This window comes from Corvus cornix, chromosome 3, assembly GCF_000738735.6.
Source record: "Corvus cornix cornix isolate S_Up_H32 chromosome 3, ASM73873v5, whole genome shotgun sequence".
Classification (NCBI taxonomy): Eukaryota; Metazoa; Chordata; class Aves; order Passeriformes; family Corvidae; genus Corvus; species Corvus cornix.
The window spans coordinates 8988996-9015223 of NC_047056.1; the positions used below are offsets into that span (position 1 = coordinate 8988996).

General features: G+C 39.7%; 3 protein-coding genes across 7 annotated transcripts in view; 2 read left to right on the forward strand and 1 right to left on the reverse strand.

Annotated features, from left to right (window-relative positions):
* The window catches only part of PPP3R1 (protein phosphatase 3 regulatory subunit B, alpha), a 39111-nt gene extending 28953 nt beyond the window's left edge, over positions 1-10158 (forward strand). For 2 of the 3 annotated variants that reach the window (XM_039568889.1, XM_039568890.1), the window contains 4 exons: positions 3842-4018; positions 5612-5671; positions 6399-6583; positions 7993-10158. In XM_039568889.1, coding sequence (XP_039424823.1) covers positions 3842-4018; positions 5612-5671; positions 6399-6583; positions 7993-8040 — 470 coding nt within the window. In that variant the 3' untranslated portion in view covers positions 8041-10158. The remainder of the gene's footprint in view (positions 1-3841; positions 4019-5611; positions 5672-6398; positions 6584-7992) is intronic. The other variant, XM_039568891.1, reaches the window with a different exon arrangement.
* Positions 10159-10287: 129 nt separating this feature from the next.
* Positions 10288-17213, reverse strand: PNO1 (partner of NOB1 homolog). The gene is made up of 7 exons (XM_039568888.1): positions 17009-17213; positions 16774-16923; positions 15118-15201; positions 13524-13584; positions 12927-13044; positions 12338-12408; positions 10288-11885 (listed from the first exon to the last, which is right to left on the reverse strand). Exons 1-7 carry the CDS (start codon positions 17180-17182, stop codon positions 11818-11820), a joined length of 726 nt encoding a protein of 241 aa, XP_039424822.1. The 5' UTR covers positions 17183-17213; the 3' UTR covers positions 10288-11817.
* Positions 17214-17234: 21 nt separating this feature from the next.
* DNAAF10 (dynein axonemal assembly factor 10) lies at positions 17235-24757 on the forward strand. Of its 3 annotated transcripts, XM_010410989.2 has the most exons (8): positions 17235-17463; positions 18422-18522; positions 19585-19715; positions 20177-20278; positions 21710-21825; positions 22169-22303; positions 23046-23143; positions 23866-24757. In XM_010410989.2, the coding sequence occupies exons 1-8, from the start codon at positions 17272-17274 to the stop codon at positions 24071-24073; spliced, it is 1083 nt and encodes a 360-aa protein (XP_010409291.2). In that variant the 5' UTR covers positions 17235-17271; the 3' UTR covers positions 24074-24757. The 3 variants fall into 3 exon arrangements, with proteins under 3 accessions (XP_010409291.2, XP_039424818.1, XP_039424819.1); XM_039568884.1 differs by lacking the exons at positions 18422-18522; positions 19585-19715 and having other exon boundaries at positions 17252-17463; XM_039568885.1 differs by lacking the exons at positions 17235-17463; positions 19585-19715 and having other exon boundaries at positions 18424-18522.
* The last annotated feature ends 1471 nt before the right edge of the window (positions 24758-26228 follow it).

The window sequence follows — 26228 nt, forward strand, 5'->3', positions numbered from 1 at the left end:
TGAACACAGTGGTCTCCAGATGTTTATCCAGTTATGTTCATTAGGAACAGAGGTTTTTATGCTCAGGAACTATTAAAGGAAATTTTCTTAGTCCTGCATCTACTTTGCTTTTTCATTATTTTCTCCTCCAGGAGCTGTCATTCACGGATTATCAATTGCCAGAAACAAAACATTGGAAGAGTTCACTATTTGGTCAGCTTTTGGCAGAGATACTGATTTTTTTCAGTACTGTTCTTTGACTTGGTTTTTTTTCTCCCCTCAAGGAAAGAACCTCTCTCAGATCTCCAGTGCAGGCAAACCCTCTGCTTGAATGTTTCACTGTTTGGAATGAGAAATTTGTAATCCTATTTCTAGTAGAAACTGCTGCTAGATACTTTTACCTGGACTGTGCATTGGAGTTGAGGTGGTATGAGCTATGAAATGGGATGTGTGTATATGTGGAGAAAGAGTAATTAACATTTTTAAAGTATCAGGACTCCTTAATTTCATAATTGAGGCAGCTGTTGCTTTGTTACAGTTCAGCAAAACGCTAACATTCTTGAGAAATATTCTTACATGCCTCTGCAACCTCCTCCCCTTCCTGTGATCTGATTCTTATCTTTATCATCCATAATCTTGACCTCCTTGTACAATCTTGAAAACAAAACAAATTTCTTCTCTTACACTTGCTAGTTTGTAAATTTCAGGATCTTGTTAACTATAAATGCGAGGCTAGCTAACCCGGCAGTGGTTCTTGTGCCGAGCAGACGATGGCAGAGCAGCATTGCTTGTTAATACTGTGTCCGGTGGATCAATTTCCGAGTGCCTCAAGAACATATTCTTTTTATAGTTCGTATTGGTAGTTCCTGCTAGAGATATATTAACTTGAGATAAAATACCTTTGTGACAAAGTTTGTTTTCTTAGCACATCTTGTGTGGGAGGTCTTGTCTCTCTGCAATGGCAGAGTTGGTCTTGTCTGTCTTTTGTGCCAGCTTGTGCCAATTTAAGCTGTGTAGCAGCGTGTGTGTGACTCGTGTATGTGGTAATTAGCTCCACTTTGTAGCAGAACACTAACAGAACTCTGGGTGTCACTTTTCAGTCTTTGCTCATATATTTGTGAGGAAAAAATAGCATGGACTTGAGCTCCCAAACCAGGAAATGGAACTGAAGTAATGAAATAAGACTTTCTTTAATGCGACCTCTGGGTTGTGAGAAAATGATGTTACCTAATGATCAGAGGTCTGTAGTCCTGCTTCAGGCAGCTCTGTGTTTACATCCTAATTTGTGAAGATGTCATCGCTGTGTTTTGGTACTTAGCAGTTTTTTACATGTTACTTAGAAATGTTATAGAACTTGCAGTTCCTTAACTCATTCATTTTTGTGGCAAGGGAGACGAGATCCAGCTGTGTTAATGCTGCTATCATTTTTCTCCATTTTGATTTTGTGAAACTGCAGAACTAGGAAGTATTTCAGGTTGCTTAGGAGGCCTGAGAACTCACCAAAATGGAAAGATTAGTCTTTCTATTAATATTGGAAGTGAGATTCCACTGATCTGTAAGAAACTGGCAGTGCATTATATACACCATAGATACTACTTTCAATTTGCTGTTTAGTTGTTTTAAAGTGAAGTAATATGGGTATAAATTATGTCTATTCATACACTTATTTTACAAGGGAAAATGTGCTTATGTAGGTAGTGTGATAAGCCACCCTTAATATTTTTATGCTTTTTCAAATGCTTGTGTGGTGAGAATTCTTTGAGGATATCAACTCCTTCTATGTGAGTTGCAAGTAGAGCTTGCACTAAAAATGAATTTTCCACATTTGCAGCTTGCCAACGTGCTATCTTTACATTAAACTGGGGTGGGCCCAGTAATTGTCCACTGGCAGGACTGGGAGTGAGGAAGAATGGAAGCAAAAGAGTTTCTGTGTGCAGAAGCAAAAGTTGGCAAATACCTTCAGTGTGTTGGTGAGAAGCAGCATTTTGTGCTGATGGACTCATAAAATTGCCCGAGGAGCTCTGTTTTGCCATTCCTTTTTAATACTGTCTTCATTTAGTCACATGATGATGTTCTACATCTACATCTCCTGCTGTGTCATCTGGAGGGGTTCTTGGGTAGCTGTGCAGTGTGCTCCTGCCATTGCTGTGGTGTCATACTGTTCAGGGCACATCTCCAGTCTTGTTCAAGGCTTCTGCAGAAACTGGGGGTAAAAGGAATATTTCACTGCAATCGAGAGATTAATTACATGAAATACCACACTGCTTACTAGCAACTGAGGAAAGCAGATTATGTTTAGTCTTACTTTTATGGTCCTAGAGGGAGAATCAGGTCCATCACTTTCTGGCACAGCAAAGAGAAGATTATTCTGGGACTGGAGACTGTTTTTTGCCCTTTGCCTCTGCGGTTGCAAGCCGTAACTGACTAACCAAGACAGACTAACTGCAGAATGTCAGAATTTACCATTCAGAAAAAATAAGTCTTGACAGAAAATCATCTTGTGCCTTTGGAGTTCTGGCAGGCTCTGTCTTTCGTTCTGAAATAGTACAGTTCTGAGGACTCTGTGTCTCATTGGATTTTAGACAAGGATATCAAGGAATTGAAGTGGAAGTTCATTACTGTTGGTAGAGGATCAGGTCCTTGAGTTGGCTGCAATTTCAAAACATCAAAAGACTCAGAGCTGTGTGGTTTTATGCTGCACTTTTACAAAAACCTAAGAAGGTATTAATGTGAAATGGATCAGGTGGATGTGTGTGCCTTGTAGAAGTTAAGATACAATTTCTGTTACTATTGGAGCAAATACACTACTAAATGGAGCTAAGAAACATTGAAGAAGCTGCTCATGTTAAGGTTGGTACGGGGAATTTGCCAGCGTCAGGTTCTGCAAGGTATGTTTGCTGTGGTTTGCTCTGTGCTGGGCTCCTTCTAGGCTTCCTAAGAACCTCAGTTCCTCCTTCACAGCCAAAAATGGTGAGCAACATGTGAACAAACTTGGGTCTTGTAAATGAAGTTGCTGACAGGGTATTTTCAGGTTATTATGGGGAAATTTTTTCAAGCTTTTCAGCAGTAGCAAAGTACAAGATTTCTTGTAATTGTTTTTATGGATTAACAGATTTAGTCTATTCCTGGCATAATCAGATGTTTAATTGAGATTCTCTATAAATTTGAAGAGATTAGATGAAGAGGTGCTGCTGCAGAACCTAAACCTACTTTAATTTCTGGGACAAAAAAAAAAAAGCTGTATGCAGGTCGGGGCTACAGGTGTGCCTATTTCCTGTTTGTGATGAAGAGGAAAAATGATCTTAGGTCAGTCAGAGGGATGTTTTGAGTAGGTGAGAGATAACTGGTAAACAGTAGGACTCTTAACCTGCTTAACTTGACACATATCCCAGGAGGTCTCATGTTTGCTGTGCTGAAGAGCACTAGTTTTGCTAATAACTTGGATATAATTGTCTTTCTAACATACTATGTTAGTCTAGTGTAAACATAATGCTAGCTCCTTCAAGGAACACTTGGTCTCTTCCTTAATTTCTTCATACCTGGTATTTGTAAGAGCCATCTGACTAAGAACTAACTAGCTAAGCATCCTCAATCCTTCAAAATGTTGTGTCAGCATGTGATATTCAGTGAGTCACAAGGCTAACTGCATCATGGCAGGTGCAGGGAGGAAAAAAGGTAAGTCTTATTTAAAATAAAATTGTGTTTGTCGTCAGAATTTCATGTTATCTTTATAGGTATTTAATAGTTATAATAAAGTAGGAGAAAATCTTGTAGGAAAGCAATTAAATGTGCCTTGTGTTTAACGGCAAAGGGTTTACTGAAGCCTTTCTGAGAATAAGTATGGGGTTGTTTTTCATTACAGTTGATGCTGATGAGATAAAACGACTAGGAAAGAGATTTAAGAAGCTTGATTTGGACAACTCTGGTTCTCTGAGCGTGGAAGAGTTCATGTCTTTACCTGAATTGCAACAGAACCCGTTAGTACAGCGAGTAATAGATATATTTGACACAGATGGCAATGGAGAAGTGGATTTCAAAGGTAAGGCACAGTGTTTTGTGACAGGTGGTGGTACTTCAGAATTCCTGGAGCTTTAGAATTCATATTTTTCTTCATCAGAAAGAGGAAAGTTGAAGAAGATTTGTTAATGAAAATAAGGTGCTAATTCCTAGTGAAACTAAATACCAGTAAAACTAGTTTCTCTGGTGCATTAAGGCACTTCTGAGTGAAATGTTTAAAAGAGCAAATTGTTTAGTAATAGCTTTTAAGGTCATGTGACTGAGGACTACTCACTGAGTATCTCTTAAAGTACACCAATTTAGACTCTTCATTTTGATGCTGAGGAGAGACTGAAGAAAGCGGGGTAGGCTAAGTGGTGTGTTTCTGCATAAGTTGTATTTATCCAAATACCCAAATAAAATCTGTCCTTTGTTGGAGTATTTAGAAAATAGAAAGGAGCTCAGGTTTTTCTGTTGGTACTTCTTTTATGGGATTCTTTTTAGGTAGATCTTAGATTGACACTTGAAGAAAAAAAATCCAAACAACCTAGAAGATTCGATTTAGTACATTTCTGAAAATTTTAGACTGATTTTAAATATTCATGATTAAAAGGGCCAGCAGGTTATTATCTTCATTACTAGTTCATCTTTAAACAGTCTCTGACCCTTAGAAGTGATAATGTTTGTAACTTCTCTTCAAGTACTGCACTTGTACAAGTTCTGTTCAAATACAAAATACTTAGTATTTCTTGTTCCTTATGACTAGAGAAGGTGACGTGAAATGGATCAGGTGGATGTGTGTGCCTTGTAGAAGTTAAGATACAATTTCTGTTACTATTGGAGCAAATACACTACTAAATAGAGCTAAGAAATACTGATTTTTCTTGCATTTTTTTTTAAACTGGAGAAAGTACTTGAATTTTATGTATACTGACAGGGTGACATTTTAGATAAGGTATTAATATACAAGAGCTGCTAACCTTTGGAAAACCCCTTAAATTTCTGTAGGGATAGCTACAGTATAACCAGAATGTTGAGTTTTGATTGAAAGCAGTAATGGTTGCATGGAACTATTCAAAATTCCCTTGTAAAAAATAGGTAGTCATGAACAATGAGGATCATGTTGTCTGTGACGTTGAGCTGTGATTAATACAGTTATCGAGGGCTGTTCCTCTTGGGAGGGAACAGGAAGTTGGCAAAATCAATTTTCTTTTATAGAAAAATACTATTTTGGTATTTCTTTAAAAGCAGTTTTCAGTTTCAATGTAATTCTTTAAATTGAGAACATTTGTAACATTGAGAGGAGTTGTACAATTAGAGTCCCAACTGGAGTAGCTTTAGTAAAGATCTTAGAGTTTTCTGTCAGGTTCTTGTGAAGGTCCAGCAACAAAATTACTTAAATCCTGGTGTGACCAAGTCTGTTTAGTGAGTGCTGCATTGGATTTGGGGTTCCTCCCACTGAAGAACGTTAAAATATCAAAGTACACAGACATTTATGTGTCACAAGGTAGGCAATATTTTAAAAATTTGAGAATAATTTAGATTCTTCTTACAATTTCTAAAATTTTCTGAATGTTGACTTCTTTGTTTATTAAAAAATACACTTTCTTGTACATGTTTTCCTTGCATTAATTAGAATTCATAGAAGGAGTCTCCCAGTTCAGTGTCAAAGGAGATAAAGAACAGAAGTTGAGGTGTAAGTATTTTGATTTTTCCTTAACAAAAATTTTCTGATCCTCAAAAATATACTTTTGTAAGTTAAGAAATTGACAAATCCAGATTGTTGTAAAATGGAATGTAAAGTGGAAAATAATGAAAGTAGATTGTAAGCTTTTTGCACATTTTGTCATTTATTTGTGTGAAAATTTGTCAGCACTCTTTTCTGCTGGGAAGGTTGGAGGACTTTGGTTGCTTTCTGAAGAATTTCAGTTGCTTTCTGTTTTTTAAAAAAGTAAATTCATTTAAGAACAGCTTGCTGCATAGTTTGTGAACTTACAGGGCCTAAGAACAATACTCAATTCTTTGCTATTACAGTAGAAAAGCATTAAATTCTAGTTTCAGAACTGCATCTCCAGACTCAGGCTTTTGGACTAGAAAAGAGACAGGTTTGGTTATGGATGTAGCTTCCAGTAACTAAGATTCAAATGTTTAAAAGTAAATTCAGTCTTGATGCCAAGTTGTTTGCAGCAAAGTAACCAGATTTTGAGTCATGTTTCCTGGAAGATGTAATTTTTTTGCTGCCTGGGTGCCTTACTTGTGGTGGGGAAGACTTTCTTTTTTGGTGTTTATAGAATTCTCTTACTGCTGGTGCTAAGACATTTTCTAAAGTGAGTATATATTCTTTTCCAACCACAGTTGCTACTAAATGGTTGGTTTATTTATCTTTGATTTTTTTTTTTTTTTTTTTTTTTTTACTTCTGCAGTTGCTTTTCGCATTTATGATATGGACAAAGATGGTTATATCTCAAATGGAGAGCTCTTCCAGGTGCTGAAGATGATGGTTGGGAACAATCTCAAAGACACTCAGTTACAGCAAATTGTAGATAAAACCATAATTAATGCAGATAAGGATGGTGATGGAAGAATATCCTTTGAAGAATTCTGTGCTGTAAGTAACTTCTAAAGAAAACTTTTGTCATTTACAGAGAGAAAAAAATAGCCTCTCAAGTGCTGCTCTGGAAAAAGAGTAAACAGTTAAAAGGCACGTTTTAAGAACTTAGAACAGAATGCTTAAATGTAGCATTTAATGCTTGAAGGGATTGATTTCAACCCATGTGGTATATTTATTTAATTAGTTGACAGCAAGTTTTAAATTCTTTTCTCAAAAAAAGTAAATGACACATTGAATCTTGAAACTTTGAAAATTGAAATAATGAGTGTTTACGCATCAACTTTTAAACAGTATATTAAGGAAGATACGCTTGATAGCATGGTTTGGGCATTGCTTTATTTTCCCTAATCTTTGAATTTACAAGTTCAGTTCAAACATAACTTGTTCATACTCAAAAAAATATGTGAATTCTAAAAAAAAGAAGGCGGGGGGGAGGGTGGGTGGTGGAAATCTGCCATCCCGCCAACTACTAAAGTGAAAAGGTTCTATTGTTTGCATTTCGGGGATTTTTTTTTTTTTTTTAAGTTTAATTATTTTTGTGACATCATGTAAAAAAAACTTCATCTGCAAAGGAGTCAGAGCTACAGCCTGCAAATGCCTGGATTTAGTGCATTACTTGTTTATTTCTTGCACTGGGCTGTCATCTTTGCCATCCATCAAATGTGATGTTGCATCTTCTTTTGTCCTTGGGCTTCTGCCCAGGTTTCCTGTCATGTGCTACTGATGGATTTTCCTTTTCCTTTCTTTTAATTTCTTAAGTTTTTGTTGACCTCCTGACAGGACACTTTCCAGTTCTAAAACCTTTTACCCTTTTTCTTGCATTTTACCCTCTCTGAATCTTGTCCTGTGCATCTACAAAAATGCTTTTTCATTTGTTGTCTTTGGCAAATACCATTTGGCCATTGAATTTTGTTCCTGCATTATCAAACGCTCCTCTGTACATGGCAGCTTTCCTTTGCCTTCTGTTCTGCATGGATCACACACCTGTGAACACTGGTAATTCTTTTTTGGGTGTGTGCAGTTCTGTATGAAATCCTGCTGCTGTTCCTAAGGCCCTTTCCTTCTCCTGGGAAGGTTCACAGTTTTACAGGGTGGTTTCGAAGTCACCATTTTATTTAACGTGCACAAACATACTGCAAGGCCATAATAAGAGATGGAGAGGAATGCCAAAATTGTGTTATTTGCACTGGTTTTCAGGCCCTTGAGTGTGTAATTGTACTAATATTGAACTACCTTGGTTTGTACATAATTAATTTTATCTCTCACAGTACTTGTAAAACGTAAATCAGTTTGGAGGGAAGGTACTGCCTTTATTTTATGGTTGACCTCAATGCATCTATTGAATGTGTTCTTTGTACCTTGCTAACTTTCAGTTCTCATCTTTCTGAACCTTATTTTTCTCCCAGGTTGTAGGAGGCCTAGATATCCACAAAAAGATGGTCGTAGATGTGTGACTCTGTAGGGCACCACCCAACACTTTTGCTTTCTTCTCCATCTCTGAAGATCTGCTCCAGACGTCCAGCAATGCTCTCTGTGTATTTAAATGGAAGTATTTTTCTCTGTGAAGCCACATTTTCCAACATGAGCCTCATGAAGCCAACTAAGTGTTATTGAACTTTTATTCTCTCAATAACTCAGTGTAGCACTTTAAAGTCTGAAGGACAGCAAAGATGGAAAGAGCATATCAGTGTGGCGGAGAAAGGGAAGGGGTTGGCTTTTTAATTTATTTTTCTTCATCTTTTATAACAAGGAAATATCTATCTATATATATATATGTGTGTGTGTATTTATATATAGATATATATGTAGCTTTCTATATGTAGTAGCTAGGTGGGCTTTAATTTAATATACTTGATTCAGAAACAAAACTAGAGTACAAAGTGCCAAGCAGAATATTAACAGTTCAATATATGGATATACATCCTTACTTTTATTTCACACAGTTTTATATATATAGTAGAAGAATGTAAAATTTTAACTGGGTCTTAGGTCAACTCTTTTCCTTTCCTGTGACTGTTCAGATGTTTCTATATATTGAATGGCTGACAAAGCATTGCTTCTTATTAAATCACCTTAATTACTTTTTTTTTGTAACACGGGAGACTAAATTTATTTATACCTGTTAATATATTACCAGGGACTGTGTCTCTTTGCTAAATAACTTAGTACAGTTCTACTTGATATGAGAATATAGTTTAATGCTACTGCCAAGAACTAGTCCTCCTGTGCATATAGTGACTGCGGAATGCTTTGATGGCTGTTAGATTCTGTCACCCAGGAACTGGGAGCATTTACAGCTGTCCTGAAGCCAAGACAACTCTGCTGTTCTGGGTTCAGTTTAGATACAGCTGCTTAAGGTGGTAGACGCATTCATGATTTTCTCTTGTGCTTAGCTTAATGAAATTAGGATCAACATAACTGTGCAGAATTCCCATCTACTTATTTTATACAGTACTTAAGATTATAAAATGTTCTTGCCACTTAAATTCTGTTGTTTCAACCATGATAGTTTTCCCCCCTGCATTTAAAAAATACTACAGGTAGCTAAATAACTGGTAATATTTTATATATATATGTATATATGATTCATACAGGGGGGAAATCTTGTTAACCTATGCCATAGAGGAGGAAAACTTCACACTATCTAAATTTATACCTCTTGTGGTTCTCCAGTTCTTTTCCTGGAGAATTTTTTTTTCTTTTCTAGATTTGTCCATATCATAATTTGTAATGGAAGGTAACTTGATATATTTGTGTGATATAAAAGTAGCGAGCCATGTTTTACAACTTTATATCATCCCTTCCCTTTTCTGCAGTGGTACTATTGGCTGGAAGAAAAACATTTGCTAGATTTTTTAGGACAGTACATCTTTCCTGTATAGTAGTTTTTCTATTTAAAAAAAATTGTTTTATAATGAGCAGTGGAAAGTGCAGGTTGTCTGAACCTCTTCAATTGAGCACCTGTCTGCCATAGCTGTTCCTTCAACTGAGTGCTGCACATCATGGGCTCTGTCTGTGAGAGAGAAATCCAGGTGCTTAGTGTCCTTGCATGACATGAAGTTTTGCATGTAGATCAATTTGAAATGTTCCTCTTGTTTACATAATTTGCATAATTAAAAAGATAATGTTGCCAAACTTTGGTAAATGTTAATGTTCAAAACAAAAATCTCCACTACATGTAACTTTTTTCTTCCTCTGGATCAGTACGTGGTTTATAATCCCAGCCAGTGGTTGCATCTGTTCCAGTGTCAACTGCCATGTGCTCTGCTTCAAGGGGGAATTAGTCTTTTGTGAATTTTTTGTACATAAGTATTTGTTACAAACATTTTAGCAAATGCTTTCAGTTTTTCTTGCTTGTGCATATCTTGGCTGGCATTATAGAAATTAGTGCTAATGTTATTTCCTTAGGGGGACTGGAAGGGGAGGGATGAGGTTTTTTTTTTTTAGTTTGTGTGGGGAAAAATGATTTATGTTGAATGTTTAGTTTCTCCTCTGCATGCTACATCATATGTTGTGGGAACTATAAGAATCTTCATACTGTATGAATACAAAATAAAATATTTGAACCTTGACTGGGGTGCTCAGTACCTTTCCTGTTCACCTTAAAGTAGCTCTGCACCTTGCTCTGAAGAAAACTTGTTCATATTTCTTTGTCCACTCCTCGATTATTAAGATGTACTGAAAAACTACAGGGTGCAGTCTGCTGAAAACTTCGGAATTTATTTCAGTGTTTCAAGACATGTTGAGGTTCTTCAAAGGCACATCTGGTTCTCTTTGCCAAATGTTCGAAGTGGATAACATACTTTGTTTGAAATCCCTGTGGAAAGTGGTTTAAAAAACAAAACAAACCAACACACCTTAACATTAATGTAGGTGGAGAATGAAAGGCAGTTCCTTTCTCAGGAAAAGGTCTGAGGCTTGTGCTGATGACACCAGCCCTCCGTGCCGCAGGTATGCCCTTCACAGCAGCTCTGTGCTGTGCTCTTTGGGGGGGGTGCAGGTGTTTGGACCTTCTGGGTGCTGCCCTCTCCCTTCTGCTGCTTTGGGTCAGTGTTGGTATGCACCTGATTTCGGATAAACATTAATTTTGTGTGCTCTTGCCTCACTCTCCCGTATCTTTCAAGCTAATTGAAATAAATGACATAAGCAGCCAATGAACAGAAAACATAAGTGATCAGGTGCGTGCACCTGGAGCTGCTCAGAATGGGCATGCTGACCCCTGGATAGCTCACACTGCTAAACAATGTGTGTTTAGGTAACTCAGCAAGTCTTAAAATCTGTTGACAACTGAAGGCTTCAATCAATTTGGCTGCAGTGATAATCCCATACTGTGAAGTACTGCTCTGGAAACTTGGACACTGACCTAAATGCTTACTCAACTTCCATGTGTTTGATAATCTCATTTCAATTTTTCTTTTCGTTCCCAAGCCTGAACTGAATTATTTTGCAAGACACTTCACAGAAGGTTGGCTGGCAGGTTTAGGAGGGTCCATTTTTAAATCATACTGGGAACTGGTCTTTGCAATTTCTCCCCCTACTTTTGTTGCATTATGCTACTTATGTAGCATTTTAAGGAGGACACACAGGTCCTTACAGTTGTTGGTGCTCCGGTACACTGGAAAGTACTTAATCTGGTGGCTCTTGGCTTTGCTAGGCTGTCCTTACAGATCATTTTTTGGAATTAAGGAATCTATACATGTGCAGATTCAGGATTCAGTGCAAATACATTATTTACCTCTTCAGCTTCCTTTTTTCATGTGATGCATTGTTCCAGCAGCAGCAGAGACTCAGTGGACAACCTGCTATTGAACTCTATTCCAGTTGAATCCTCCTTTCTTCAGGAAGATACTAAACCATGATGTGTGGTTACAAATGCTTAGCTCTGCCAATTCCTTCAGACTCAAGACATTAAACACCAAGGCTTTCTGAAGAAGCGGCCTCAAGTCTGATGTTCAGAAAATCCGTAACGAAGCAGGTTTTTGCTTGAGACTGTTCAAGTAAAATCATGTACTTTTGATATAGACACAATTTAAAATACCTTTTAATGACTAGACAGAAACATTAGGTATGTTCAGATCAGACCACATGTCCAAAGGCAGTCAGACTGCACAAACAGTCCTGGTTTTCTTCTGGGCTTCCAGATCTACCAGAAAACTGATGGCTTCTGTAGCTCTGGGCTTCTTGTGTGTCCAGGAACCTGGACTTCCAGCCCTAGTCCTTGGTGGTGCAGCTCAGAACCTCTCAGCTGCTCTGCTGGCCACTGCCCTAATATTGCCATAAACTTTGGATGGAGGACTTCCTGCAGAAGAAGGCACAAATCCAGTCAGCAAATGAGATAATCTGTCACAAAAATGGATGTGCTGCACTCACACCTATGTTAAAAGTGGAGGACTGAGCCAAAGGATGAGAAGGATAGTCAAGGTCAGTCACCCTGTCTTACTGCAAGTGCAGAGTTGAACTTCTGCTTTCAGAGTGGCTTGCCCTCTTGGCTTTCAAGACCCCTTAGGGAATGCTGTAACTAAATAAAAAAGCAGAACATCTTTCTGCAATGTGGCGAGTTTCGGAGCCAGAAAGCAAGTCCTGGATTCTGTGCTTCTCTAAATTTTTATCTTAAGAGCAACAAGCCAACTGCCAGCAAGCTACTTGCTCCAAATGTGGGTGTGGACAGGCCAGGGAAGATGGTGAGAGCCACAAAGCAGTTTCTCAAACTGCAAGATCTGTATGTAGTTAAGATTAGATAAAAGGACTTACCTAAAATTAGATTGCAAATTGCTGTTCGTGCCATTTTAATGTTCTGAAAAGATCCCAAAATATGAACTTTTCTGTAAAAAGCAAAGTAGCAGTAGTTAACGGAAAGCAATTTAGGAGATTACAGTTAATAGAGAGTTGGAGGTTAGAGATGAATGTGGAATTTCATATAGGTGTACTAGTTTCTTTTCTACACTTGTAAACAAAACCCAACCGAAACCCACAAAACCTACAATGTAAGACCTGTGCTCTTCTAAATCCTTTTAAAATAGATGTTACCATTTGCAAATTTAACAGTGTAGTAGCTTCAGGAGGAAAATATTGATGGATTGGTGAGTTCAACTTCCGATTCTTCATAAGAAGAATTCTTATGCTATGGGGAATGAGTGAATTCTACGTGTGCTGGTGACACTGTCATTCTCATAACAGAAGGTCAAATAACTTGTGTTCACTAAAATATTCTCCTAAATATTTTTTCTTACTACTACTCTACAACAGTTTCATAAAATTCAAGTTATCTTTGTTCCTGGCAGAGGGCATGGATTAGCTGAGGGGTTGTGCTTTGCCTAGGAGGAAGTCAGTCTGTACTTACGCGTCAGCAAGAACGATGCGTGTCCTGGTTACATTTTCTATGGTGAATTTGGTTTTTCCGCCTTTCCCTGCTATTCTCCCTATTGCTCTTGACAGGTGATCTCCTTTCAAAGGTTTGACTGAAATGAGAATAGCATGTCCAGGGTAACAGCAGTGATGTGTATCCCCGTCAGTGCTTCCCTTGGTCAAGTTGCTGGAAACAACTCAAGCCAAGTATTACGAAAGCAACTTCACTGGTCAACACAGACCCGTCTGGATTTCAGCTTTTTTTAACTAGTAGTGCACACTGCATCCAGTGCTGACCTAGGGCTTCTGGCATCCGAAAGTCTCCTTCAGAACTGCAGAGGAAGGCACTGCACTTCATGTTGGTGGAGTCAAAGTGCACAGAGTTAACACTGGTAGAAATAAAGTAGATCAGGTTTAGATCCTGCTCTACAGGGGACTACAAGGAGTGCCAGTACTACATAAAATTAGATGTTTCTGGCTTTCCTGATCCTTGAGGGCAAGTGATACAAGTGGAGCAGGGGGAAAGAAGAAAAACCCCATACTTGCAGGATGCACATGTGACTTCTTGAATGCTGCAGCAGAAAATACTCACCATCTGTAACTTCAAATGACTCTAGAAAAAGATCGTCTAATCTGATGAGAGCAAGAGCATCCTAAAAGAGCAGGAGATCTGTTATCAGCAAAGTTATTTTGTTCCAGTACCACACAGTTGAAAGCTACTGTTCTCTTTATACATATAACCTATCAAATAATAGCTGAAGTTAAATCCACATTTTTCAGCAGCAGTGTAAGTATTTCCATCTAGAAAACCCTACACAGCTTGGATGCCCCTGCATTCAGCCCTGCCTCCCCAGTGCTAGTGAATCCAGTACAGGTCTAGAGCAAGGAGCAGCCCCTACAACACTGCAAAAAGTGGGTTTGTTTTCTCCAATAGGCCCAGTCCTACTTAGTATCTACTGATGATCTGGATGAGGGGATTGAGTCCACCTTTAGCAAATTTTTGGATGACACCAAGCTGGGTGCAAGTGTTGATTTGCTGGAGGGTAGGAGGGCTCTGCAGAGGGACTGGGACGGGCTCGATAGATGGATCAAATCCAATGATAGGAGGTTTAGTAAGTCCAGTTGCTGGGTCCTCCACTTTGGCTGCAACAACCCCCTGCAGCTCTACAGGCTGGGGACAGAATGGCTGGACAGAGGCCAAACAGAAAGGATCTGAGGGTGCTAGTCGACAGCTGACTGAACATGAACCAGCAGTGTGCCCACTTGGCCAAGAAAGCCAATGGCATTCTGGCCTGCATCAGGAACAGTGTGGCCAGCAGGACTGGGGAAGTCATTCTTCTGTACTTGGCACTGGTTAGCCACACCTTGAATACTGTGTCCAGTACTGTTTTGGGAACCCCAATTTAAGAAAGACTTTCAGATGCTCAAATGCATCCAGAGAAGGGCAACAAGGCTGATGAAGGGTCTGGAACAAAAGTCCTATGAGAGTGGAGGGGCTCAGCCTGAAGAAAAGGAGGCTCAGGGGAGACCTTATCACTCACTACAACTGGCTGAAAGGAGGGTGTAGCCAGGTGGGGGTCGGTCTCTTCTCCCAGGCAACCAGTGACAGGATAAGAGGACGCAGTCTTCAGCTGCGCCAGGCAAAGTTTAGGCTGGATATTAGGAAGAAGTTCTTCACAGAAAGAGTGATTGGGCACTGGAATGGGCTACCCAGGGAGGCGGTGGAGTCACCATCCCTGGAGGTGTTTTTTTAAAAAAGGACTGGATGTGGCACTCAGTACCATGGTTTAGTTGATGAAGTCATAGGTTGGACTTGATCTCAAAGGTCTTTTCCAACCTAGTTAATTCTGTGATTCCATGAGTTTTGCACAGACTGGAGGTTATTGGCTTGAGCTTAAGCAAAATGAACAGTCTCCACCTGTGCAGAGTACCTCACAGAGAGATTATTGCTTTATGCTTGTCTCACACAACCTATGTCCTCTGTTTCATAATTTTAATTATGTGCTTTTTTATCCAGCATTATCTTAAGAAATTGGATGTCTACTCCAGTCACAATTTCAAACATTAATTCCTAGAAAACCACCTCAGGATTTTTCTTTATTTATTTCTTACTGTAATTTGCAGAAAGGTCAGGGACAGGTCAGCAAACTGGAGCAATCTCACCATCTGGTTGTTGGGAGACTCACCTCTACTTGAAACCCAAGTATAAAGGCTTTCACAAAATCAGCTGCTTTCGTCAGAGCACTGAGATCCTTTGTCTCTTGACAAGTCTGCAAGACAAGAAGTTATGTTTGCAAATTAAGACCAGGCAAGTTAGGAGCAGGACTTAAAGATCAGCCTTTGCTTGGAGGGGAGAGAAGAAAGAAGCTGCTGAAAATCCACACCACCACTGACTGAGGAAAACCCTTTTGGTGGAGAAAACCCAAAACCAACACAAACTAAACTGCAACAGCAAAAAGCAGAAGAAAGAGAAGGATGATGGCAGGAGAGTTATTCTAATGACAGATAGATACCTTAACAGGTGAATGAAACTCATTTCAAAGTTTTAGATTCATGATGGATATGGGCAAAATGAAATCAGCTTGATGAAGAAAAAAACTACCTTGCTTTTCACCAGACATCATTTCATATCAAAAAGTGGTTTTAAAATCCCAGGGTTTTCTCCTGCACAGTTATTGAGTGAAACTGCAGGAGTTTCTGCTCCTCCCTACCTTTCCCCTGAAGTTATTTTTAGGAAGTGTAAATAAGGGATAATTCAATCACCTTTCCTCCAGTTCCTGCCATCAAACTTGTGATAACATTTCATGGTTAGGAAGCAGAATTCCTGTTGTTGTCTGTATTTTCACTATTACATTGGAAGATTTCATGTCAACGTTGCTAATACAGTAAGTTTTATGTCAAAACTTTGGATATGCTCTTAAAAACTCCTAGTGTGAACATTCCTCAGGAGGAATAAGGATAAAGAATGAGCATCTACAAGATTTACAGGTTTATACTGGTGTCTGTGCCCTAAGGTATTCCAGTGCAACCCACTGAAGAAAAATCACATGCTATTAAACTATGAGCCCTTATCATCTGCCACAAACAATGACACTAGAAGATTCAGTGCCCCCTTAAAAGATACTGTTCTCTGTCAGGTAAGTTTGTGGTAGCCTTAAATAGCTGGAAAATACTGAATTACAAAATCATATCTAAGACATGGATAAAAATTCTTCCTTAATGCTACAGTACATAATTTTTTCCTACAAAAATTGAACACCGCCCCAGCTTCTGCTGGCTCTTTCTGGAACAGATTTGTATTTTTGGGTTTTACTTGCAGTAACTACTTGTTCTAAGCAATAATTGCTAGATTACACCACACAGTTTCCATTTTTCCAAGCATTAGATAAGATTTATGACTTCTCTAGTTTTTAGTCTGTGGACCAAGAACACCCATGAGAAGGCCCTGCTTTTCAGGAGGCAGAATCATAGAATGGTAAGGGGTTGGAGTGGACTGTAAGATCATCTAGTCCCAACCCCCCTGCCACGGGCAGGAACACCTCTCACTAAACCAGGCTGCTCAAGGCCTTATCCAGCTTGGCTTTGAACACTACCAGGGTTGGGGCATCCCTGGGCAACCAGTGTCTCACCACTCTCACAGTAAAAAACTCTTCCTAACATCCAAACGCAACTTCTCTTTCACGCTGTATACATTACTCCTTATCCTGCCTCTACAGTTCCTGACAAAAAGCCCCTCTCCGGCTTCCTTGGAGGCCCCTTCAGATACTGGAAGGTGCTATAAGGTCTGCACACAACCTTCTCTTCCAGTTAACGGGGAAGGCAATAGGAGTTGCTCCCCTTACCTTGATCTCAACATTTCTCGTTTTCAAGTTGAACCTGATTTGAAGCTGCAGATGCTCCACGATGGGCGTGAATATCTTCATCCAGTTCTCCTTAAGCGGCGTGTACCTGTTGGCCGGCACAGGGATCTTCCTCAGCTCGCCTTTCCCAACCTGCCGGGGGCGAGAGACAGGCAGGCCGTGAGGCGGGGGACGGCGGAGAACCGGGGGAGCGGCATTTCCCCGGCGCCCCGCGTACCCCGAGCGCCTCGGCGGTCAGGGGCGGGAACGCCGGCCGCTTGCTGGGCCGCGGCTCCGTCGTGTCCATGGCAGCTCCCGCCGCCGGCTCCTCGCCGCCCGCCCGCCGCTTCCTCCGGCTCCGCCGGGACGCGACGCTGGTGAAGCCGCCGTCTGCTGCCGCCTCGGTCTCCATGTCCGCCGCGGAACACACGTGGTGCCGCTGCCGCCGGAAGGGGCTGGCGAGCGCTTCCTCCGCATCCGCCGGGGCCGGAGCGGGGCGGGATGTCGGTGGCGGCGGGTCCGGAGCGGCCGCAGGTGGTGTCGCACGTCCAGCAGGCGCTGAGCTACACCGTGTTCGATTGCAAGTGGGTGCCCCGGAGCGCCCGCCTGCTGTGCCTGGGCAGCGCCGCCCGCGGTACCGGCCTCGTCCAGCTGTACGAGCTGCACGGAGCCCGTCTGGAGCTGCTGCGAGAGGTGAGCGCGGTCCCCTCGGGAACGGCTGCCAGGACGCTTGTCCAGAACCCGGGGATAAAAAACAGGGGCTGATTTGCATGTTAAATGTGCTGATTCAGTGATACCCTGTCGGTTTTTGATAACTGGTGACCTTATCGCTTTCCACAACTCCCTGAAAGGTTGTAGCCAGGTAGGAGTCTGTCTCTTTTCCCAGGCAAGACTTAAGCTACACAGACTTAAGCTACACCAGGGGAGGTTTAGATTCGACATTAGGAAGAATTTCCTCACAAAAGGGTTTATTAGACATTGGAATGGGCTGCCCAGGGATGTGGTGGAGTCGCCGTCCCTGTAGATGTTTAAGGAAAGACTGGATGTGGCTCTCAGTGCCATGGTCTGCTTGACGTGGTGGTGTCTGGTCATAGCTTGGACTCAATGATCTCGGAGGTCTTTTTCAACCTAATTGAGTCTGTGATTCTGTGATTGTTTACTGCCGTGTTTCCTGCGTTGTTCGTGGGTTGCGTTATGGGTTTCTGGTTTCTGCCTGTGTTTGGCTTTTTTGGGTGTTTTTTCATTTGTTTGTTTGGGGTTTTTTTGTTGGTTGGTTTTTGATTGGGTTTTGGGGTTTTTTTTTTTTTTTGGTTGGTTGGTTGGTTATTTGCTTTTTTGTTTGGTTGGTTTTTTCTCTCAGACTGACCTTTGAGTGTTTGCTTGTTCTGAGGCGCAGCAGTTCCTCAGGTTCATAAGGCCCCACTAGGCTACAAACCTTTAAGACCAGTAAACTGGACCCTCTGCTTTTCTATGCACAAGGACTAAATTCAAAGCGTAGCTTGCTTTTGATAGCATTTTGATAGTATTTTGCACCAAATATCCCACGTGTGTTTTGCTGACACCTGCTCCTGTACACTCCTAAGAACTGCGTGGTCTGTGGGTGTTTTTGCCTTTTCCATGTGCTGACACAGACATTTCCTTTATTTAAAAGATCGAAAAGCCCAAACCTATAAAATGTGGAACTTTTGGTGCTACATCTCTGCAGCAAAGATATTTAGCTACGGGAGATTTTGATGGAAACCTTAACATATGGTAAGCACAGATATTCTCTGGGAGCTTTTTCACCTAATGTTGTGCGTGTCTGTCTGAACAGAGGCTTCTGTATGTGGCTTTTGCATGAGATGCTCTCCCTGCTGCCTGTGGTTGAGACCCAGTGCAAGCTTTGCTGGCTACTGTATTTGGACCATGCCTGTTTTGTAGAAACAACACAAAATTTCTGCACAGTGTTTAATTCAGTGCTGCTTCACTCTCATCTTCTGTGTGCAGCTACAAAAAACTGTTAAAAGTTCTGTGAAGTTGTCCTCTGAAAATAAGCTTTTGAATGGATGCATGAGTACAAACAAGAGGTTGTGTTCAACCTAAATTTCATGTCTAGATTAAATACATATTTTTAATCTTGAAGTTTCAAATGTTTCCTTTAGGTCCCTGAATTATTTGTGTAATTAATTTCTAGGTAAATTGATTATCAAATAAAGTAGTAGTGTCAAAAGGGGACTGTTTATTATCATTATTATTATATGTCAAGGAACCTGTGTCAAGGAACTACAGGTTCTTGTTGGAATAGCAAGAATGAGATGGAACAGTTGCTAGTTGAAATGTAAAATAAAATTCTGAAGGATTCTTGAAGAATGGGAATCAGTGGGAAAGAACCATGAAACTCATGGCTGAATACAATATTCACCTGAAGTTAAAGAGCAGTAGTCAGAGCTAGGTGGGGATCAATGAATCAAGTTATTTTATAATAATTATAGACTTACTGAAAGTAAAGCTAATTGGAGTATTTTGATCTGTGGTGTGATTAATTTTTGAGCCCAGCATAAAAACTGGGTCTGAGCTGTTGCTGTGGTGAATCCCACAACTGCCTTTACAAACAGGGAGGGCCAGAACAGAGCAAAACCTTTCAGAACAGTCCAAAGCAGTAGCCAAAGAAGGAATCCAACAAAGACTCATGGTTCTTAGTGGTGACATCCATATTTGTTCTCACCATTAATCTGAGCTTTTATGATTTGTGCTCAAGTTTCCTTTCATTTTTATACAAATCCTGAGTGTCAAGGAAAAATGCCATGTTTTCTGTTCTTTTGTTTTCTTGCCTAGGAATTTAGAAGCTCCTGAAATACCAGTGTATTCTGTGAAAGGTCATAAGGAAATCATAAACAGTATAGATGGTGTAGGTGGCTTAGGAATTGGGGAAGGTGCACCAGAAATTGTGACTGGCAGTCGAGATGGTGAGTTAGTGAACTCTGCAAGTCTTTCCAGTTCCTCTGAGCCTGCAAGCTCTTGATGGCAGGGCACAGTCTGCCATCCGAACTAGTTACAAGCTGTTGCAACTAGTTCTTTGTACACTGTCTTTTGAACCTTGCTTGGGACCGATTTTCTCTAATTCTTCTAGAAGCCACAGATAAGCAAAAGGTACTGTTTGTCACTGGGCATGAGACAGAAGGAATACAAAGCAGAATAAATGCAAAATATCAGCTAGAGAAAATACATCATTGACAAATGCTTTTACTCTATTTCTGTTTGCTTTTGTGGTTCTTATATCCACAAAACAGAGTGAGGCTTTCTAGAATTGAAAGAGTTGCTCCTGTCTTTTGAATGGTTAGAATGAAAAGCAAAGGGTTTTTCTGGGAAGATGAACAAAATATGACAGCGTGTTCCTAACACAAAATCTATTGTCTTTCTTTCCCAGGAACTGTGAAGGTGTGGGACCCTAGGCAGAATGACACTCCTGTGGCTAATATGGAACCTGTACAGGGGGAGAGCAAAAGAGACTGCTGGACTGTGGCATTTGGTAATTGATCAGATTATGACCATTCCTCCATCTAATATGATTGTGCTTTGATGATTATCAATGTATTTCAGGATGTTATGGAATACTTTGTTTTGTATGGATGCATACTTAGCAGGTTTTGCTTTTCTACACTGTTAAATTTATGTGTGGCTTTTTTTTTCTTCAAAATAAGACAGGTTTTGGACTCAATCTTGATTTACCAAAATATGAATATCGACCTAATAGCGATATCCAACTGAGACGGACAAAAACTCTCTAACAGTTTAGAGTTAGAAAGTGTATGTTTTATTTGGTGCCAGGCGCTGCGTGGGATAGCTCCCTAAGACGCAGGGCCCCAATCCAAGCAAATACGACACTTTTTATTTCCACATATTATGAATATCCAAAATACAAATGCATATTCATAACACTAACACCTCCCATTCTCCGCTTCATATGGAAATGAGCTTAAATGTCATTAAGCATGCATAGTGTGTGTCCTGAATGGAGTCGGTGGTCTTGAATTGGGTCAGTGGTCCCAAGAAAGATGAAGTAACTCATCTTCCTCATTTTGACCTTTTTGCCTTTCTGAACTTTAACAATCCTAATTACTTTAGTGACCTCTAAGTTTCCTCTTGCGTGACTTTTGGACGGGTTTCCACCAAGGGAGGAAATTGGTAATTGTCCTTGTTCCCTACACCAACTTATCAAAGTTTCTATTCCTCGTTCTAAGCACAGCTAAGCAAACATGCAAATGACAGATCATCAGTTATTTGGCAATCAGTTACTAACATCTTAAAACCCATTTCAGGTCCAGCTCTCCTAACTATTTTAATTAATTCTCACTGGGCCCAAGTTCTTTCCTAATCTCAACACAGCTAGCCTATAACTAAAATCTTTATGTTTCTTCTAAATTTATGTTTCAATCTCTGATCACTTTTGGTCACCATTTGTAGTTGGACTCGATCATCTTGAAGGTCTTTTCCAACCTAAATGATTTGATGATTCTGTGGTTTCACAGATAAGCTGTGTAAGCTTTATTTTTGTGCCTGGGAATGTAGAAACAGTATATCCAGCTGTGTGGTCCTGAAGGAGTGTAAATGTTGTCATGTATAGGGAACACATCAGTGTTATAGTGTAGTTCCAACTACCAAGCATTAAGGTTTTAATTTAAGAGAAGACCCTTGAAGCTTAAGAGCTAATTAAAGAAAACAGCCATGCTTGATGTGAGATCTGCATTTTTCTTTGGAAAGAACAAGCTGCTTGTGTCCTACACAAGATTTTTCTAGACCCTTCAGGTTTGAAAACCATCTGGTTCACCAAATCTTAGTATCCCAACAGTAACTTTTTGTTGTTGTATAAATGTAAGTTGAAACTGCAGGCCTGGGACTTCTGAAATTTACAGACTTAAAGAGGTTTTATTTTTCTGATTAATTCTCTCTCTGTGTCCAGGCAATGCATACAATCAAGAGGAACGTGTCGTATGTGCTGGATATGACAATGGGGACATTAAACTGTTTGACTTAAAGACCATGTCACTACGATGGGAGACCAACATTAAGAATGGGGTAAGAAAACCATAAAAGTATTTTTAATCCCAGCTCCTTTGTAGGATGGAAAAATTAAAAGGACTCTGTGTGAAACTTACCCAGAAGACATTTCTGCTGAGATTGTACCAAGGAATAATTTTTTTTAAGTTCAGCAAGTTGTACCCCTCACACTCTTGATCAGGACAGGATGGGGTATTTTTCAGTGGATTTATGTTTTCAGATGAACTTGTTTATTTCCAATTTCGTGATGATGTCATTGTGGAAATAACCAATGATTAATACATATTTACAAATCACAAAACACCCATTGTTTTAACAGTTGCTAAATTACAAGACTGAATTTACCTTTTTCTATTTCCAGGTTTGCAGTGTGGAGTTTGACAGAAAAGATATAAATATGAATAAGCTGGTGGCCACATCGCTTGAGGGAAAATTCCATGTTTTTGATATGAGAACTCAGCATCCAACCAAAGGTTTTGCTTCTGTTTCAGAGAAGGTATGGGGGGGACTGAGAATTTCTTAACAAGAGACAAACCTCCTAAATTCATGCTGTCAAATTACTACAGGTGTAGTACAAATAGGTAAGAAATGCCCAGGTTACTTTGTAAAACTTTTCTTTTGGTTTTGTTTTGTTTTTTTGTTTAGTGAACAAAATCTGGTGATAATTCAAGAAAAGACACTTTTGTGGTGAAGTTCTTTAGGACTGCCGTTTTTTAGAAAAGGCTGAGTTTCAACTTAGTATCTCTTAGTATTTTCCATACTATCATTCAAAGCAGATAAGGTATTGGAGGTACTTTACTCTGAATCAAAGACTTTTTTTACTGAATAAAATAATAAATTTTATTTATTTATAAATAATTTTGTAATAAAATGTGAAAATAGCATTTGTTGGTCATTTAGTGCATTTAAGCTTTTCCTTGTGGACATTTGCAGACAGATATGCATTAAGTCACAGGACATGTGTTGGGGTTTTTCCCTAAGTGATTTCTGTTGCTGTATGATCTTGCTGTGCCCTGGATGAGGTTTGACTTGTTGACTATTTGTTGTGTTTGCACTGTGTTTGTAGTATATTCCCTTCCAGTAATGATTTTAAGAGATACAATACAGTGAATTAACCATCCACCATGAGAAGGCTGGGCTCTTTTCGTACAAGTGATCTGTGTTTTAAGATTCTGTGTCCTTTCCTATGAGGTTCATCCCCAAATGACTTCTGTATAATGCTGATTTCTTTTTATTAGGCACAAAAATCTACCATTTGGCAGGTTCGGCACCTGCCACAGAACAGAGATATATTTATGACAAGTGGAGGATCTGGGAGCCTTCATCTGTGGAAATAGTAAGTGATCACTTCTCCAGCCAGGAGTAAGAAATCAACCATTTAATGTTTTAAGAAAGAATCTTTCTGAAAATGATGAGTGGGGTCCTGCTTCCACCCTCAGAATATCTGGTTAAAATTATTGCTTACAAATGCAGTAGAAAGGTGATTTCAGTGTCAGTACTTGATCTGGAATCTTGAATTAATCCCTAAGAGAATGTCACACCACAGGTGAATCTTGTCCTTGTTGTCTTAACATAAGGAAGATCTAATTATATCCTTGGTTAACAAGGTGATAAATGGAAAAAAACTGGTTTCTTAAAATTCTCATATGGTAGCAGTTCCATCTGAGAAGAAAATGGAAAGCCTTGGCTTTTAATGAGTCTTATGTCTACATCTTCTTACATTACATGGAAAAATACTTTAATTGTTCTAAATGCAATGAAGCTGGTGCCTTAAGCTTCAGAAGCATAGTTGTGATGAAGTTTTTCTGCTTGTGGCAAAAGCCAACCAGTTAAAAAATGAAGGGCAGAGGTGTCAGGATTTAAAATTTCGTACCTCCTTTTTTCTTTCATGAAATACCTACTAAAGGATGCAGTGTAGATATAGCTGGATATGATTATTCATTACTTTTAAGACATTTATTTGCCTTATCTATAGAGCAGCACATAAAGAGGATGATGATGTGTTTGTATCAATAAATTTCTAAGTATTTGTTTTTGGTTTACTTTTCTCATTGGCAGTGAGTACCCAGCCCAGCGCTCGAAGAAGGATTCGGAAGGATCTGAGATGGGGGTGGCAGGGTCAGTTAGTCTCTTGCAGAATGTGACACTGTCAACACAGCCCATCTCTAGCCTGGACTGGAGCCCTGACAAAAAGGGACTGTGTGTCTGTGGGGCCTTTGACCAAACTGTGAGGGTGCTGATAGTTACGAAGCTTAACAAAATTTGACAAGAAAACTACAATTTCTGATGAGAAAGCCGTATAATTTGCAGTCTGTAAATATGGGAGGGGGAGCCCTTCTGTTTCTAATTTAATTTCTTCCTTAATAAAACTGGATTAAAGAAATAGAAGCCAGATCTTTCTATTGAAAGTTCAGATATGTGCAGTTAGAGTTGTTTGGCTGATTGTTCTGTGATGACTTGAAGTTGCCTGGGCACAAAATTTAACCTTCTAGAAATGTGAATTCACACTTAAAGTAAAATGTGCCTTTTTGTTAGCGCAGCTCTGTAATTTCAGAGTTCACTTGGGTTTGTGTTCAGTTTATTCATAGTGTAAATCTCGTCACACTTTTTAAATGGTTTGGCTTTCTTATATATAGCACTGTTCATGTGCATTCATGCAATGGGAATTACTGCAGCAACTTGTTGTGTTATGGGATGTATTAATTAGAATGGTTGTTAAAGTGACTTAGGATTCTTTAATGCAGTAGAGAAATGATAACAAAGGCTGAAATATTCAGGTTTATTGGAGTAAGGTTTTTATTGAAGATCATACTGAAATTAAACTATCGAGCAAAATGCACTGTTTTATTGTTTTAGTTGGGTTTCCTGTAAAGTTTATATGTTCAGTTGTTTTTATATCTGTTTTCAACTTGATATTCTACAAATAAAATTATATGTAGTGTTTTCTTAATATGAACAAAGTATATTATTCAAATATCCGGAGATTTAGAGAAGTAATGTATAAAAAAGCCTCACAGGCTATTAAACCCTAAACTTTGTGGAATGAAGAAATCCTTCATGCTTGTGTAGCAGAGGGTGGGCAGGAGGAACATTATAGTAGACCATAAATGCAGCGTGTCTGTAGAAGTCCTTGGTTTTAGTAGGTCACTGATACTCTCCTCTAGCTTGTCTACAAGCTTAGGTTCTTGTATCTCAGGTTTAGCAAGGGCCAGCAGGGATGAAAACACAGGCAATGTAGGCTAAATATTTTGTGGGTGACAAAGATTTATGAGATTCAGCTGTCTTCCCTAAGACTTGATGGTTTGCTTTCAAGTGTAATATTTAGTATATGATTTTTTTGACCCAAGTAATCCCATCTGCTTTTGTGCATGGTGTAATGTTGAGAGCATATCCTGGAATTATTTTAAATGTTGTCCCTCTTAGGATGCATTCCAGCAGGAGGGAATAGGGGGAACCATTACTCTGCACTCTTGGCTGCAGCTTGCGTTGGGGGTATGGTGTTCAAAGAATTCAAGTGCTTTGAATCTAAAATGCACTGTTCAAAGATGGCTTCCATTAGCTTTGTGCTGTAAATAAAATATACACACTGAAAGGTGTGAAAGGCAGTGGAAATTGGTGGAAATACGGTTTCTGTCTTTAACTCTGAGTCAAGCACAGAGTAAGGGAAGAAAAAGCTCTCAGTGTAGGTAGCTGCAAGGGAAAACAAAAATCTCCTGAGCACAGGCCTTGGCTCTTGGTGCTATTTTTATGTACTTGTCCTGCAGCAAAAATGTCCCTTCTTTATTCAAACAACTCCAGGGAGGTCTCCTAGTGGGATACAACTTAGAGCAAGAACTATTAAACAATTCTTAAAACCCTCAAAAATATGAAATGTGTGTTACCTCTGTGCACTTAATTTTGGGATTCATTTTATTTCTTGTTTTGAAAATGAAGGAATGTGTTCCCCTCCTGAGTAGCTGGTTTCATGAAAACATGACACTTTGCATATCAGGAGCTTGCAAAAAACTGAGAGCCAGAGGAAAGCACAGACGGAAGGTGGTGTGTCCTTGTTCATTAAAGGTAAGTGGCTGTAGCTGTGTACCTACAAAATGAAAGACAGTTAACTGGCTGGAGAGAAGAGCTGTTGCTTGTGCCTGTGCATTATCTCCTCAGCAGATTGGATTTCTACTGCTTCGAGGCTAAACCAGAAACTTAAGCAGACCAAAAGCTGCCTGTGGCAGCCCAGCCTGCTCTATTTATAGTCCTTCCCCCTCTTGTGGAAGACTGGCACCTTGCCTCTGCAGCCTGCAGAGCTGAAGTGTGTGCTAAATAAAATCCTAATGCATCTGAGATGTAATGCACAGAGCAAATGCTCTCTGACGCAGCGCCGAGGAGTGCTCTGGAAAGCCCCTGCCTCGCCCAGATCCAGGAAATGGAATGTG

Excerpts from the sequence above, each read along its gene's own strand:
- PNO1 (XM_039568888.1), bottom strand. The coding sequence starts at position 17,182 with ATGGAGACCGAGGCGGCAGCAGACGGCGGCTTCACCAGCGTCGCGTCC. Across the intron at positions 15,202-16,773 it reads CGAGAAATGTTGAGATCAAG|ACTTGTCAAGAGACAAAGGA; the intron begins GTAAGGGGAGCA and ends CTTGTCTTGCAG. Across the intron at positions 13,045-13,523 it reads GTCATTTGAAGTTACAGATG|TCAAACCTTTGAAAGGAGAT; the intron begins GTGAGTATTTTC and ends TTCTCATTTCAG.
- DNAAF10 (XM_010410989.2), top strand. The coding sequence starts at position 17,272 with ATGTCGGTGGCGGCGGGTCCGGAGCGGCCGCAGGTGGTGTCGCACGTC. Across the intron at positions 18,523-19,584 it reads GATGGAAACCTTAACATATG|GAATTTAGAAGCTCCTGAAA; the intron begins GTAAGCACAGAT and ends TTTCTTGCCTAG. Across the intron at positions 23,144-23,865 it reads AGCCTTCATCTGTGGAAATA|TGAGTACCCAGCCCAGCGCT; the intron begins GTAAGTGATCAC and ends TCTCATTGGCAG.